General features: G+C 48.6%; 1 protein-coding gene across 5 annotated transcripts in view; it reads left to right on the forward strand.

The window, feature by feature from the left end:
- The window catches only part of RALGDS (ral guanine nucleotide dissociation stimulator), a 125,438-nt gene that overhangs the window by 108,544 nt on the left and 3,310 nt on the right, over positions 1 to 13,584 (forward strand). For 4 of the 5 annotated variants that reach the window (XM_053282226.1, XM_053282225.1, XM_053282223.1 and 1 more), the window contains exons 10-17: positions 3,268 to 3,345; positions 4,336 to 4,422; positions 6,852 to 6,884; positions 7,281 to 7,402; positions 8,303 to 8,398; positions 10,145 to 10,406; positions 11,233 to 11,478; positions 12,910 to 13,024. In XM_053282226.1, the coding sequence (XP_053138201.1) occupies positions 3,268 to 3,345; positions 4,336 to 4,422; positions 6,852 to 6,884; positions 7,281 to 7,402; positions 8,303 to 8,398; positions 10,145 to 10,406; positions 11,233 to 11,478; positions 12,910 to 13,024 (1,039 nt within the window). The remainder of the gene's footprint in view (positions 1 to 3,267; positions 3,346 to 4,335; positions 4,423 to 6,851; positions 6,885 to 7,280; positions 7,403 to 8,302; positions 8,399 to 10,144; positions 10,407 to 11,232; positions 11,479 to 12,909; positions 13,025 to 13,584) is intronic. The other variant, XM_053282224.1, reaches the window with a different exon arrangement.

Raw genomic sequence — 13,584 nt, forward strand, 5'->3', positions numbered from 1 at the left:
CCCTCCTCTTATCTCCGGAGCACAGAGAGAGAAAGAGGAGAAGGTGGGTCTCAGAAGCAGTCCCAGAACTGCTCTTTGCTCTGGAGTTCGGCCCCCCTGAGACGTCAACTTGGAAGGTTTTTTAAATGCTTGCAGACCCACACGATTCTGCAAACGTGCATTTAAAATGACTTGAGAGCAATGAAAGCTTCGGATTTGCAGAAGAAATGAATGGCATTGTTGTCAGCAAGATTTAGAATGGTTACGAACTGGGATGGGGGGAGAGAAAGACCTCCAGGAAAAAGAGAATGGTTTCCTGTGTGTCTGTGTAGATATACACACACGCACACACATACGCATATGCACACACACACATATATATGGGGAATCTTAATATGGGAAAAATTAGCATCAGACATCAAAGCATCGTTGAATATGAGTTGTAAATATTATTTTATAGAAAGGTGAATTCCTTTTCACAATTTTATTTATTTATTATTATTTATTTTCCATTTTTTTATACCGCCCAAAACGTACACATCTGGGCGGTTTACAACAAGATACAAACAACATTAAAACATGAGTTAAAAACAAAAACACAAAATTTAAAAAACAACAATTTAAAATTTTTAAAAACAACATATTCTAAAACAACATTAAAAACAATCAAAACCATATCAGTTAAAAGCCTGGGTGAACAGATGCCTCTTTAAAGACTTTTTAAAAAATGGTCAGAAAAGGGGAGGCTCTTATTTCACTAGGGAGAGCATTCCAAAGCTTCAAGGCAGCAATGGAGAAGTAGCCACCAGACAAGCCAGTGATAAATGCAATTTTGTTGACAAGTCTACGTCTACCAGGCCAGAGTGGACAAAAATGATCTTCATTACGTAGAATATTCAAGTTTAAAATATGGATATTTGATGTGCCCTTTTTTGATACCAATAGTACGGAATTATTTTATGCCAGGGCTGCACAACTTCGTCTCTACTGCAGATGCTGGACTACGACTCCCATCATCCCCGTTGGCTACTGTGGTGAGGGAATGATGGGGATTGTAGTTCCAAAACAGCTGGAGGGCTGAGGTTATGCAGCCCAGATCTATGTGATATTGTTTTGTTCATTTTAAAAGGAGAAAAATGAAAAATAAATAGTTTAAAAAGCAAAATTCTGTCAACCGAGTGCTGCCAAGTATGATGGTAGCTGTGCCAGTGCTACTCTCTGCGAACTCCCTCTCTCTGCAGCTTGGTGGTGCTTTTTCCTAGAATCTGATTTTTTAGGAACTTCTGCAGTGTCAACAGATAAGGGAGGCGGATGTTCTCATATCATGCAGCCACATGCCCTTGTAAAGCATCTCTGTTTTTGCATATACTCATTGAGGAATTTTTTTTATCCTTGATGTAGAGAAAGAGAATTTTGGATGATAGTTGCCATATAGGACGATAGGAAGCTGCCACCGACCGAGTCAGACCCTTGGTCCATCTAGGTCAGGATTGTCTACACTGACTGGCAGCAGCTCTCCAAGGTTTCAGGCATGGGTCTTTCCCAGCCTTAACTGGAGATGCTGCCAGGGATGGAACCTGGGACCTACACGCAAAGCAGCCCTATCCCCTAAGGGGAATACCTTACAGCACTCACACATGGTCTCCCATCTGAATGCAAACCAAGGAAGACCTGTCTTAGCAAAGGGGACGATTCATGCTCAGTACCACAAGATCAGCTCTCCTCCCCATCATGAGGAGGCGGGGGGAGGTCACACCCTGAATTACGGTCTTGTAGGTAAATCCTCAGTTTCCAGAAGGCCCGATTGTGGCACAAAATCTGAAATAAAGGCGATTCCTGGATCAGAAATGGTCAGCTGGAGGATACACAACAGAGAGGAGATTTATGTGTCAGCAAGCATGACGTGTCCCCTTTGCTAAGCAGGGTCCACCCTGGTTGCATTTGAATGGGAGATTACACATGTGAGCACTGGAAGATCTTCCCCTCAGGGGAGGGGGCCGCTCTGGGAAGAGCATCTGAGGTTCCCAGTTCCCTCCCTGGCAGCATCTCCAAGAAAAGGCTGAGAGAGATTCCCACCTGCAACCTTGGAGAAGCCGCTGCCAGTCTGGGTAGACAATACTGAGCGAGATGGACCAAGGGTCTGACTCAGTATATGGCAGCTTCCTCTGTTCCTAGTGCTGTCTTCTGGATCTAGGGTCCACCTGTTCCCATAACGCGTAGATCCCCCATTTCAATTTGCCACCTTAACTTAATAGAATAGGAAGCAGTGGTTATGGGCACCAATTTCGTCTATTCTGGTTCATCAAAGCCACTTGCTGGGAAGTGGTGTGTGCGGATTCCTTTTTAGTTGCCCTGCTAATTGGGCAAAGAGGCACCTTTTTAACGTGGCGATTCTCTTTATTGAGCAGGGGGAGAGCAACTGACCCTCTCCATCCCCAGCACAGCACCCCTCCAGTGGCTGTTGCTGGGGTCTATACTGTGTTTTGTTTTAGATTGTGAGCCCTTCAGGGACAAGGATCCATCTTAATTATTTTCATTCATTCATTCATTCATTCATTCATTCATTCATTCGATTTCTATACCGCCTTTCCAAAAATGGCTCAGGGTGGTTTACACAGATAAATAGCAAGAAAATAAGATGGCTCCCTGTCCCCAAAGGGTTCACAGTCTAAAAAGAAACATAAGATATACACCAGCAGCAGACATAGGAACATAGGAAACTGCCATATACTGAGTCAGACCATAGGTCTATCTAGCTCAGTATTGTCTACCCAGACTGGCAGCGGCTTCTCCCAGGTTGCCGGCAGGAGTCTCTCTCTCAGCCCTATCTTGGAAATGCTGCCAGGGAGGGAATTTGGACCCTAGATGCTCTTCCCAGAGCGGCTCCATCCCCTGATGAGGGGAATATCTTGCAGTGCTCACACATCAAGTCTCCCATTCATATGCAACCAGGGTGGACCCTGCTTAGCTAAGGGGACAAGTCATGCTTGCTACCACAAGACCAGATCTCCTCTCCCTGAAGGGATCCTGTGCTGGGGGTGGAGAGGGCCAGTTACTCTCCTCCTGCTAAATAAAAGAGAATCACCACGTTAAAAGGCGCCTCCTTTGCCAAGTTAGCAGGGGTTATGTATTTATGTATGCATAATATTTATGTATTATTTCTCTGTGTAAACTGCTTTGGAAACTTTTTGTTTGTTTGTTTAAAAGCGGTGTATAAATATTTGTTGCTGCTGCTGCTGTTGTAATTATTCCCTTTCCCCTTTTCCTTTCCTTTCCCTGAACATCCAGGAGGGGACGTCCAAGTTTGCCACCCTAGAGATCAACCCAAAGAGAGCTCAGAAACGGCAGCAGCAGCAGCGAGAGATGGTGAGTGGCTGGTCTCACTCTGTGTTCCTAAGAAGCTGCCTCCTGTTGAGTCAGACCATTAGTACATTTAATCCAGTATTGTCTACTCTGAATGGCAGCGTCTCTGCAAAGGACCTGGGCAGAGAGAGAGAGAGACCTCTGAGGTCTCTCTCAAACAAAAAATATCAGGAATTGATCCTAGATCTTGCATGCAGTAGGCACTCAGCTGTGGCCCGTTCCCATAACCTCTGCCCACGGTGGGCAGGATCCAGACCTAGGTTAGTCATGACTTAACATGACTTCAAGAAATGAGACATGACAAACCACGTCAATTTCAAAAGGACTTCGCTGGATGCTACTCACCCGAGTCAGTTCATTGGTTGAGCTGGGCTTGTATCGTGTGCTCTGACTGGCAGCAGCTCTCTGGAGTTTCAGGCTGGGGTTTTTTCCAGCCCTGAAACCTGAGATGCTTTCAGCTGGACATGTTGGAGGTTGGCACCTCTGCACGCCAAGCACAATGCTGAGTCAACTGAGCTGCGTAGCCCCTCCCTGTATGTTTCATTTTGCTAATGCATGCCTCGTCTTTCTGCCCAGATAGACACTTATGGCAGCTTGCCTTTACATAAAGAATACATTAATCTAACCAGGGAGCATAACCTCTGCTAACTTGGCAATTATCTTATATTTAGCAGGAGGAGAGCAACTGGCCCTCTTCATCCCCAGCACAGCACCCCTCCAGTGATTGTTGCGGGTGTCTATCTGATGTTAATAATTATAATTATAATAAATAAATGCACACAGCAGAATACAAACAAAACCCAGCCATTTTAACAGAGGTAGAGACCTTGCCTCAACAGGGTAGTTTTTGCTGCCCTGCTGAAGGCCATCTGCCAGGAGGGGATCTCGGACTTGGATCTCGGACTCGGCTCCCATCATCCCACAAGGACTGCAACTCCCGCGATGCTTTGGCTGTTCCTTTCTCGCCTTGACCCTCCTTTTCTCGCCTTCCAGGGTGTCATGCAAGGTACCATCCCGTATTTGGGCACCTTCCTCACGGACTTGGTGATGCTGGACACAGCCATGAAGGGCTACCTGGATGTAGGTACCGCTGACCCTCGCTTCGGATCTGGCGGGTCGTCTTTCCTTCGCTTCGCTTTCCTGCCCCACCCGTTGGATCCAGGAAGTTGCTCTCCCCCCCCCGATGTTTTTGTCCAACAAACATCTCAAAAGGTTGCCATCGTGCAGGGCTACAATTCCCAGAATTCCTGGCTGTTGGCCGCAGTGGCTGGGGATTATGGGAGTTGTAGTCCAAAAACAACTGTGTGGCGCCCAGCTGAGCAGACCTGTCATAGTGGAAGTCGGTCACCCAGCTCTGCATGTGGAGTCGTGGTGCCCCCTAGTGGACGCCGGTTGTTTTCTTGAGAAGTCAAGTTTGGGAGCTAGTTTTTGCCTTTGGGATTCTACAGTCGGGACCAGATTACATAGGAACACAGGAAGCTGCCATATACTGAGTCAGACCATTGGTCCATCTAGCTCAGTATCGTCTTCACAGACTGGCAGCGGCTGTTGCAGACAGGTCTCTCTCAGCCCTGTCTTGGAGATGCCGCCAGAGAGGGACCTTGGGACCTAGATGCTCCTTCCAGAGCGGCTCCATCCCTTAAGGGGAATCTCTTCCAGTGCTCACACATCAAGTCTCCCATTCATATGCAACCAGAGCAGACCCTGCTTAGCTAAGAGGACAAGTCATGCTTGCTACTACCACAAGACCAGACATGCTGAGCGCAGCTTAGAAGGCCCCATAGCACTGAAATATAGAATTCTAATTCTAACATTTAGAATAGAAATAACAAAGCTTTAATTTTACTTGGCCAAAATGCCATGGAAAACGAATACTCTACCCATGGCCCTCCAGATGTTGCTGAACTACAACTCCCATCATCCCCAGCTACGATGGTTGGGGATGATAGGAGTTGTTATCCAGCAACAGCTGGGGGCCTATGTGGGAGGTCCCCTGGCTTACTGAATTTTATTTTGAAGTTTAAAGCTTTGTATCAGCAACTGCATATACTGTCTTGTCTATATATATATAACAAAAGTCATGGCTGGGAAGAAATCCACACCAAACAAGGCTTCCGTATCACCTTATATAAATTGAATTTTAAAAAGGAAGAGATTAATACCAAGAGATCTGTATTAAAGAGTTTCAGGGTGTGTGAAAGGAAATGAAAGCATGACTTGTCCCCTTAGCTAAGCAGGGCCCACCCTGGTTGCATATGAATGGGAGACTTGATGTGTGAGCAGCACTGGAAGAGATTCCCCTTCGGGGATGGAGTCGCTCTGGGAAGAGCATCTAGGTTCTTAGTTCCCTCCCTGGTAGCATCTCCAAGATAGGGCTGAGAGAGACTCCTGCCTGCAACCTTGGAAAAGCCGCTGCCAGTCTGTGAAGACAATGCTAAGCTAGACAGACCAATGGTCTGACTCAGTATATGGCAGCTTCCTATGTTCACCAAAACGCCTAAGCTGCAGCACCTATTTCCCCAGTGGGCAGAGTAAAGCTTTCTCTTGCATTTGAAATAACAAACACCACCAACTGGCAACTTGGATGCGGATTCACTCCATTGGTTCCCCCCCCCCCCCATGTTTCAGGCAGGCCTGTTGGCCTTGTTCTTAATTTCAAGCACTGCGGGCATGGCTTATTAAAGGAAGCATTTTTTAAAAATGAAACGAAGAATTTCATTTGAAAATGAAACCAAGCATTTTAATAAACGACACGCAGTCTGCTTCAAAAGAGCTGAGGGGCGCTCTTTGGCTGAAGCCGGTGATACCACCATTGGAGCTGCGTGTGAGCGGTTTCTGCCGCTGACGTGCAGATCCGCTTTCCTGCGAACTCGATTCAGGAAAGATGGGACATTGGTGCAAAACGGGGTGTGTTGGCTTCCGCCGCTGACTTGCTGCTGCTCAAGCTGTTTGCAAGCGTTTGCCAAGTGTGGTGTCTCTGAAATCGGTGTGACCCCTTCGTTATGCGCACCTCCACCTTGGCTTCAGTTCTGCGAGTCCCACAGCTACAAGGATTGACCTGTAGCGCAATTGGGTGGTACCTCCCTGGCGTGCAAAAGTGTTACTCGAGCCTGTGGCTGTGCAAAGTGGGAAAAATACAAGTTAGCCTCAAAGCCTGCTCCAACTTGGGTCTAACGTCATATGCAACTTGTAATTTTTCACGTTTTCTGGGTTTTTGGAGGGATGGGCGTGGATGGTGCTCAGTCTCAGCTCCTTTTCAAACCCTTAGAAACGCGCTACTGTAGAATGGCAGTTGAGAAAACAAAGAGTTTTCCCTACCTTTCTCCCTTAGGGGCTTGTGATGGTCTTGAAGGAGAGTTCTTCAAGCAGAGACATGTTTGACCAAGCCCTCCTCCCCTGCCCAACCCGCCACAGAGTCCCATAACTTCCATCCACCTGCTTGTCTGTTAACTGTCTGAGCGCACAAACATTCTGTCTCGTTGACTTAACGTCTGCCTTTTCTCTTTTAGGGTGGCCTGATCAACTTTGAAAAAAGGCGGAAGGTGAGATGTGGGGTGGGGGCGCCCAGGGAGGGGGATCCCCTGAGTCAAACAGGGTTCCCAGGGTAGTGATGGTGCCTTTCAGCTCAGAAATTGTTACGGTTCGAGGGTATGTAGGGCAAGCCTCATGACTCATCAAGGGGTTGGGGGGTGTGCCGAAATGCGATTCGGCGTCCGAATCGCAGCACAGTCTCATTAAAACCGAGGGCTTCCACGGTCAGAGCTGGTCTTGTGGTAGCAAGCATGACTTGCCCCCTTAGCTCCTAAGTTCCTAACCCCCGTCACCCCTGGCCTTGTGGCTGGGGATGATGGGAGTTGTAGTCCAAGACCAAGAAGTTAGCCCAGACAGGCAGATGGCACACAGGGCCTCACCACGTCTCTCCGCTTGTGTCTCTGCAGGAATTTGAAGTCATTGCGCAGATTAAACTGCTCCAGTCCGCCTGCAACAACTACAGCTTTACCCAGGAGGATCACTTTGTGGCCTGGTTCCACAGCATAGATCGGCTCACGGAGGCAGAGAGGTGAGCCCCAAACCAGTCTGGGTTGCTCACAGGAATGCACCTAACCGAACCTGCAGTCTTCCTCTAACCTGCAGGACCTCTGACCCCTGGTGGAGGTGCTTTTGTAGGGACTTCCTATTACATCTCTAATTCCAAAACCCTGAGGACTAGCCACTTCCTTTTTGCTCCTTAAAAACAAACACTGGGAGACATGGGCTTGGATTTTGCACTCATATCTGGAGCGTTAAGTGGAATCCAGTGTGCGCCTCTCCAAGACCGGGACTCTCAACATTTGGTCCCTGGTTGGAATACAACACCTATCGCCCCCTGCCCCAATGACTGATTGAATTCCACTATAACCCCGCAGGGGAGAGTGAAGGGTTTTCAAGATGAGCCTTCTCCCTTGCCTCCCCAAGGCTTTGGGATGCGCTCCCTGCTGAAATGAGAGCCTCCCCTTCTCTTTGAAAAGGGACGGTGAAGGCACATTTATTCACCCAGGCTTATAATTAGATGTGTTGCCTCTCTCATTGTTTCAGTGTTTTGAGCTTTGTTTTGAATCTGGCTTGTTTTATTGTAAACGGCCCAGGGTCGTATACAAACAGAAGAACAGAACTTTATTACGGTCATAGACCAATATACAAAGAAATACAAACAATGCATCATGTAAATAAAATTTTTTAAAAAGAGAGAGAGAGAGAAGAGAGAAATTTATAAACTACTACTTCTGAAATGTATTGCTGAAGATCAGATCGGGTTTTGCAGATTAAAAAACAAAACCTGGCCACTCTCTTAATAACTTTTTCATCGGGGTGAAGTAGTAAAAACAAATAAGCAGTATGCAAATATGCTAAAATCAATCGATGAAATCAGATTGGAGGGCAGTAGATGTTGGCTCACGCACTCTCCTTCCTGATTTCCCAGCTATGGTTTCTCCTGCGAAATTGAGCCCCTCTCCGAATCGGCCAGCAACACTCTGAAGGCGAAGAAGAACACGGGCATCATTAAACGCTGGAGCGAGTGAGTCCCACCCTGCCATTTTCTCTGGGGTCGGGGATTTTGAGTCCAGCTCTAAAGTTGCTCCAGTACCCCTGAGACAAAGGGGGCTCTGGGTGGAAACGGACTTGTAGCACGTCAGAGGGCTGCCCCGAGAAACGGGCTGGGCAGAAGAGGGTGTGGAGCAGATGCTGGTACTTGGGGTGCTGGAGATGTCCGCAGGAATCTGGGGAAGGGACGCGATCTTTGAGTGCACTTTTTGTACCAAAGCGGGGTATCGCTTGAAGAACAATAATAGGTTATACCGAGTCGGAGCATGCAGCGGAGAGCTTCACTTGTGGTCTTTCCCACTCCCACCTGGAGAGCTGGCCTTGTGGTAGCCAGCATGAGTGGTCCTCTTCGCTAAGCAGGGTTTCCATCTTGGTTTCCATCTTGGTTTCCAAGGGTTTGCCTTGGTTTCCATCTTGGTTTCCAAGGGTTTCCATCTTGGTTTCCAAGGGTTTCCATCTTGGTTTCCATCTTGGTTTCCACTGTACGATCTCCTCCTTTAGTGGGCGGGGCCGTAGATCAGCAGCAGAGCATCCACCTCGCCTGCGGAAGGATCCAACTTCTAAGCAAGGTCCACCTTGGATTGCATCTGACTACATGGGAACACTGTGAAATGTTTCCCTTAGGGCAGAGGGCGGGGGTGGGAGTGACCTTAACTCTGCAGCTGTTGCTGAACTAGAACTCCCATCATCCCTGGCTGTAGCCAGGGATGATGGGAGTTGTAGTTCGACAACAGCTGCAGAGCCAAGGTGGCTTGCCCCTGCCTTAAGGGGCCGAACTGTAGCTCAGTGATAGAGCCTCTGCTTTCCCTGCAGAAGGTCCCAGGTTCAATCCCTGGCAGCATCTCCTGGTAGGGCTGGGAGAGCCTCTGGCCTGAAACCTTGGAGAAGTTGCTGCCAGCCAGTGCAGACAATACTGAGATAGATGGACCAATGTCTGACTTGGTATTACACCTTACAAAAACCGGAATAATCGTGATCTGGAAAGTAGCTGAAGTAATATAAAAGATCAGGAGTAACTATAATGTTGTCCTAGATTAAGTGTGTGTGTGTGTGTGTGTGTGTGTGTATGCACGAAATAAACATATCACACACACACACGCACGCAATAAACATCTAAATGGATATTTTTATTAATACAAGTTGATAGTACTTCATAGAAATGCGTAAAAGTTAACAAGAGCGTTTAAAAATTGGGTTCTATGAAAAGTCCTCACGCATCTGCTGCTGAAGCCATTGACCATAAGAAGTCCTCAGACATAAGCTGGCTGAAGCTTGAAGTCCTGTGGTTCCGGGTTGAATTCCAGTTGTCGTCGTCCCTTATGCAGCCACCTAATGGCGCAGCCGGGAAAGGACTTGCCTGGCAAGCCGGATTCGAATCTCGGTTGCCGGTTCGGCTCCCTGTTGAGGTATTTCCCAGACTGTGTGCCTCTCCAGACTACGGGAAACACCGATATGGGGCAGCAGTGATCTAGGAAGATGCTGAAAGGCCTCACCACCTCAGACTGCGCAGGAGAAGGCAACAGCTAACTCCTCCGGTCTTCTACTGAAGACAACGACAGGGCTCTGTGGCCGCTACGAGTCGAGACCGACGCGAGGGCACAGCTTTCCCTTGACCCCCAGAGCACTTTTCCTCCCTTGCTCTCGGGCATGGGATCTTCCCCCAAAGGGCGCCGCGTTTTGCTTGCCTGCCAGTGACACAGTCCCTCGTTCTTCCCGGCAGCCGGCAGGCGCCCAGCGCGGAGCCCAGCGCCAGCAGCAGCAGCAGCTCCCACTCCAAGTCCTTCGACCAGCTGAAGTGCGGGCCGTACGTCTGCAGCGGGGACGCGGCCGACTCGGTCAGCGTCACCTCGGCCGGCTCCAGCAGCTCCGACGTGGAAGAGATCCACATCAGCTTCATCCCCGAGTCCCCTGACGGCCAGGAGAAGAAGGTACAAGACAGCAGCTCGCTGGGCCCCACTCGCGCCCAGGGGGCCAGGTGGCAGGTGCGCCCCGCGTCGGGGGAGAGACCGACTTATGCTTTGGGGCACGGCAGGGGAGGGCTGGGAGGGCTGGGTGGCAGCAGGAATCCAGGACAGGCACTTGCTTTTCCTGGGGACGCCTCTAGGGGGCAGGCTTTTACCTGGTGCAAAGGGGGGTGGAGTTAATGGCAAAGGGGTGGAGCCTAGAGGAGCTCCTCCTCTAGGTGGGAGGAGCCTGCGTTTTAGATGGGAGGAGTCTATAGATGGGAGGAGTCTGTGTGTTTTTTTGTGGAGTGGCCTAGAAATGGCCTTGCTGGGTCTCTGACTGCTATGTGGCTGCTCTTGCCCTATTAACTTGTTTTTGATTGGTTTACTCTGTTGTGTAGTGTGTGTTTTGTCCAGTGGTCTTCTTTATTGCTAACTGCTTCCAGTCATTTTTAGATGGTGAGCCTTTGGGGAGGGGACAAGGAGCAGTCATCTTAATACTCTCTTCTGTGTGAACCGCTTCAGGAAAAGCGGTATATCAAATAATTTTTTTGTTTATTTCCAAAAATATATATTTTTTAATTCCCAGTGTCCAGAGACTCAGCTCCACTTCTGACCATAAGGAGGCACTATTGAGCAGTGTCCCTTGTTAACAAGGATTCCCAGAGGTTGTTGACTACCATTCCCAGCATCCCTAGCTGCAGTGGCCTTGGGCTGAGGATTATGGGAGTTGTAGTCCACAGCTGCTGGGAATCTCTGTTACAGGGAACATTGCACTGAGCACTAAATGCAGCACAGAAGTGTGTGTGTGTGTGTGTGTTTATATTCATTGCTTTCCTCCCCTCTCTGCCCTCCCTCTCCACAGTTCTGGGAATCCACTTCGCTCTCCTCCCTGGACACCTCCGGCATTGGCTCCAGTTCCAGCAGTGCCTCGTCATCCTCCGTCTCCTCCACCCCGGTGACGGCTTCGCGCACCCACAAGCGCTCCGTCTCGGGCATCTCCAGCTACTCCTCCCTCTCGCTGCCCCTCTACAACCAGCAGGTGGACGACTGCTGCATCATCCGCGTCAGCCTGGCCGTGGACAACGGCAACATGTACAAAAGCATCCTGGTGAGTTCCTTACACAGGAATTTAGAAGAAACTGCTGTCTGCCGAGGCTGACCCTTGGCCCATCTAGCTCAGGGTTGCCGACACAGACCGGCAACAGCTCTCCGGGGCTTCAGGCAGGAGTGGTTCCCAGCCCTGCCTGGAGTTGCTGCTAGAGAGGGAACCTGGGAGTGTCAGCGTGCAAATCCTATGGTGGACTAGTGTCAGGAGATCCTGAAATGGATGACAGGGATTGGCCAATGGAATCCAAGGCATTCTATGGCCGTTGGGAAGGAACTGTTGCATTTCATTTTAGTACATTCCACAGGGTGTCTTGTTGACACCCATTTTCAGTATCCGCAGAGGCAAAGGGGTTAAAACCCACATCTTCGCAGTTCCTAGAGGGCCGGAAGTGACTGTGGAGGTCACATTCGCCTGCCATTTTGTGGCTGCTTTCCTTTCCATTCCATTTATTTATAACATTTATACCCCGCCCCTCTAGTACATTACTGCTCTGGTTAATGTACTAACGTCAAAGCTAAAACCTCCGCTCACAACGTTTATAAAACAGTTGCCATATAAAACCGGACTACTAAAATTTAACCAAATTAAACAAGTAAACAATCGAAGCTAGAACCACAATCAAAATTAGCTTTTAGAATTCCAAATTAAAATCTTAAAAGTGGGAAAACTAAGAATTATAAAAACTAAAACATTTTTCCTTCCAAAAATGGACTTTAAAAAAACTATTTTTTGTGGTGGTGGTGGGGGGGGGGGGTTCGGGGCACATGGGGCGGGGGATTCCTGGCCACATACAGACCCCACGGAGCACGCCCCAGTAATTTTTTGAAAAATTGTTTTGATGGTTTTTGGACATTTCCCCCCGTTTCCCTTCCACTTTGAAATCGAACTCCCCTTTTCCTATAGCAATAATGAGTTCCATTACTCATGGTTCCATTACTTGTGGCAGTAGCAGACCCCCTACGAGTAATGGGGTTCTCCGGTATTAACATACAACCGGCATATAGTGATGTGGTTAGAGTGTTGGGCGAGGCCTGGGGAGATCCAAGTTCGAATCCCCACCAAGCCATGAAACTCACTGGGTGACTCTGGGCCAGTCACTTCTCAGCCTAACCCACCTCACAGCATTGTTGGGAAGATAAATATGTTATTTATTTATTCATTTGATTTATAGTCCACCCTTCCAAAAATGGCTCGGGGCATTTTCCATCAGTTAAAATCAATTAACAATTAAAATCATTTAAATATAACCCTGGGCAGCGCTTTGGGCTTGGAGGAAGAGTGGGATATGTAAAAAAAAAAAAAAATCAGACATGCAAGCAAAAATGACTTCACGTTCTTTCAGTGTTAATATTTTCCGACTGGTTGCTCTAAGGAAACATGAACATTCTGCATTCTGATGTAAATGCTTGAAATTTTTGTGTTCCGCTCCAGGTAACTAGCCAAGACAAAACCCCCGTGGTGATCCGGAAGGCCATGGCCAAGCACAATCTGGACAGGGACCGGCCAGAGGACTACGAACTCATCCAGATCATCTCGGAAGAGAGAGGTACTTGGGCCTGGAGCCGAACATCTAGCTGGCTCATTTCAGATACTCGTCTCACATAACAGCCCTGCTAGATCAGACCCAAGAAGGCCCATCTAGTCCAGCATCCTGTTTCACATAGTGGCCCACCAGATGCTGCTGGGAGCCTACAGGCAGGAGTTGAGGGCATGCCCTCCCTCCTGCTTTTATTCCCCTGCAACTGGTACTCAGAGGCTTTGAGGCTGGAGGTGGCTTATAGACCTCCAACAAGTAGCCCTTGATAGACTTCTCCTCCATGAAGTTATCCCAACCCCTCTTCAAGCCATCCAGGTGGTTGGCTGTCGCCACATCTTGTGGCAGAGAATTCCACAAGCTGATGACGCGTTGTGTGAAAAAGTACTTCCGTTTGTCGGTCATCAAGTCAGATGAGCTTTTGGAAGTTTTCCGATCCACCCCGCTGCTCCACACAGGGATCTGTTACAGCATTCCCTGACCAGTGGGAATATTGGAAGATTTCTCTCCCCTTAGGAAGGCAGCCTTGTCCACCTCCTTTCTTTCCTAAGGTGGGGAACCCCTAGCTAGAC

The sequence above is a fragment of the Hemicordylus capensis genome, chromosome 17 (genome assembly GCF_027244095.1).
Source record: "Hemicordylus capensis ecotype Gifberg chromosome 17, rHemCap1.1.pri, whole genome shotgun sequence".
Classification (NCBI taxonomy): domain Eukaryota; kingdom Metazoa; phylum Chordata; class Lepidosauria; order Squamata; family Cordylidae; genus Hemicordylus; species Hemicordylus capensis.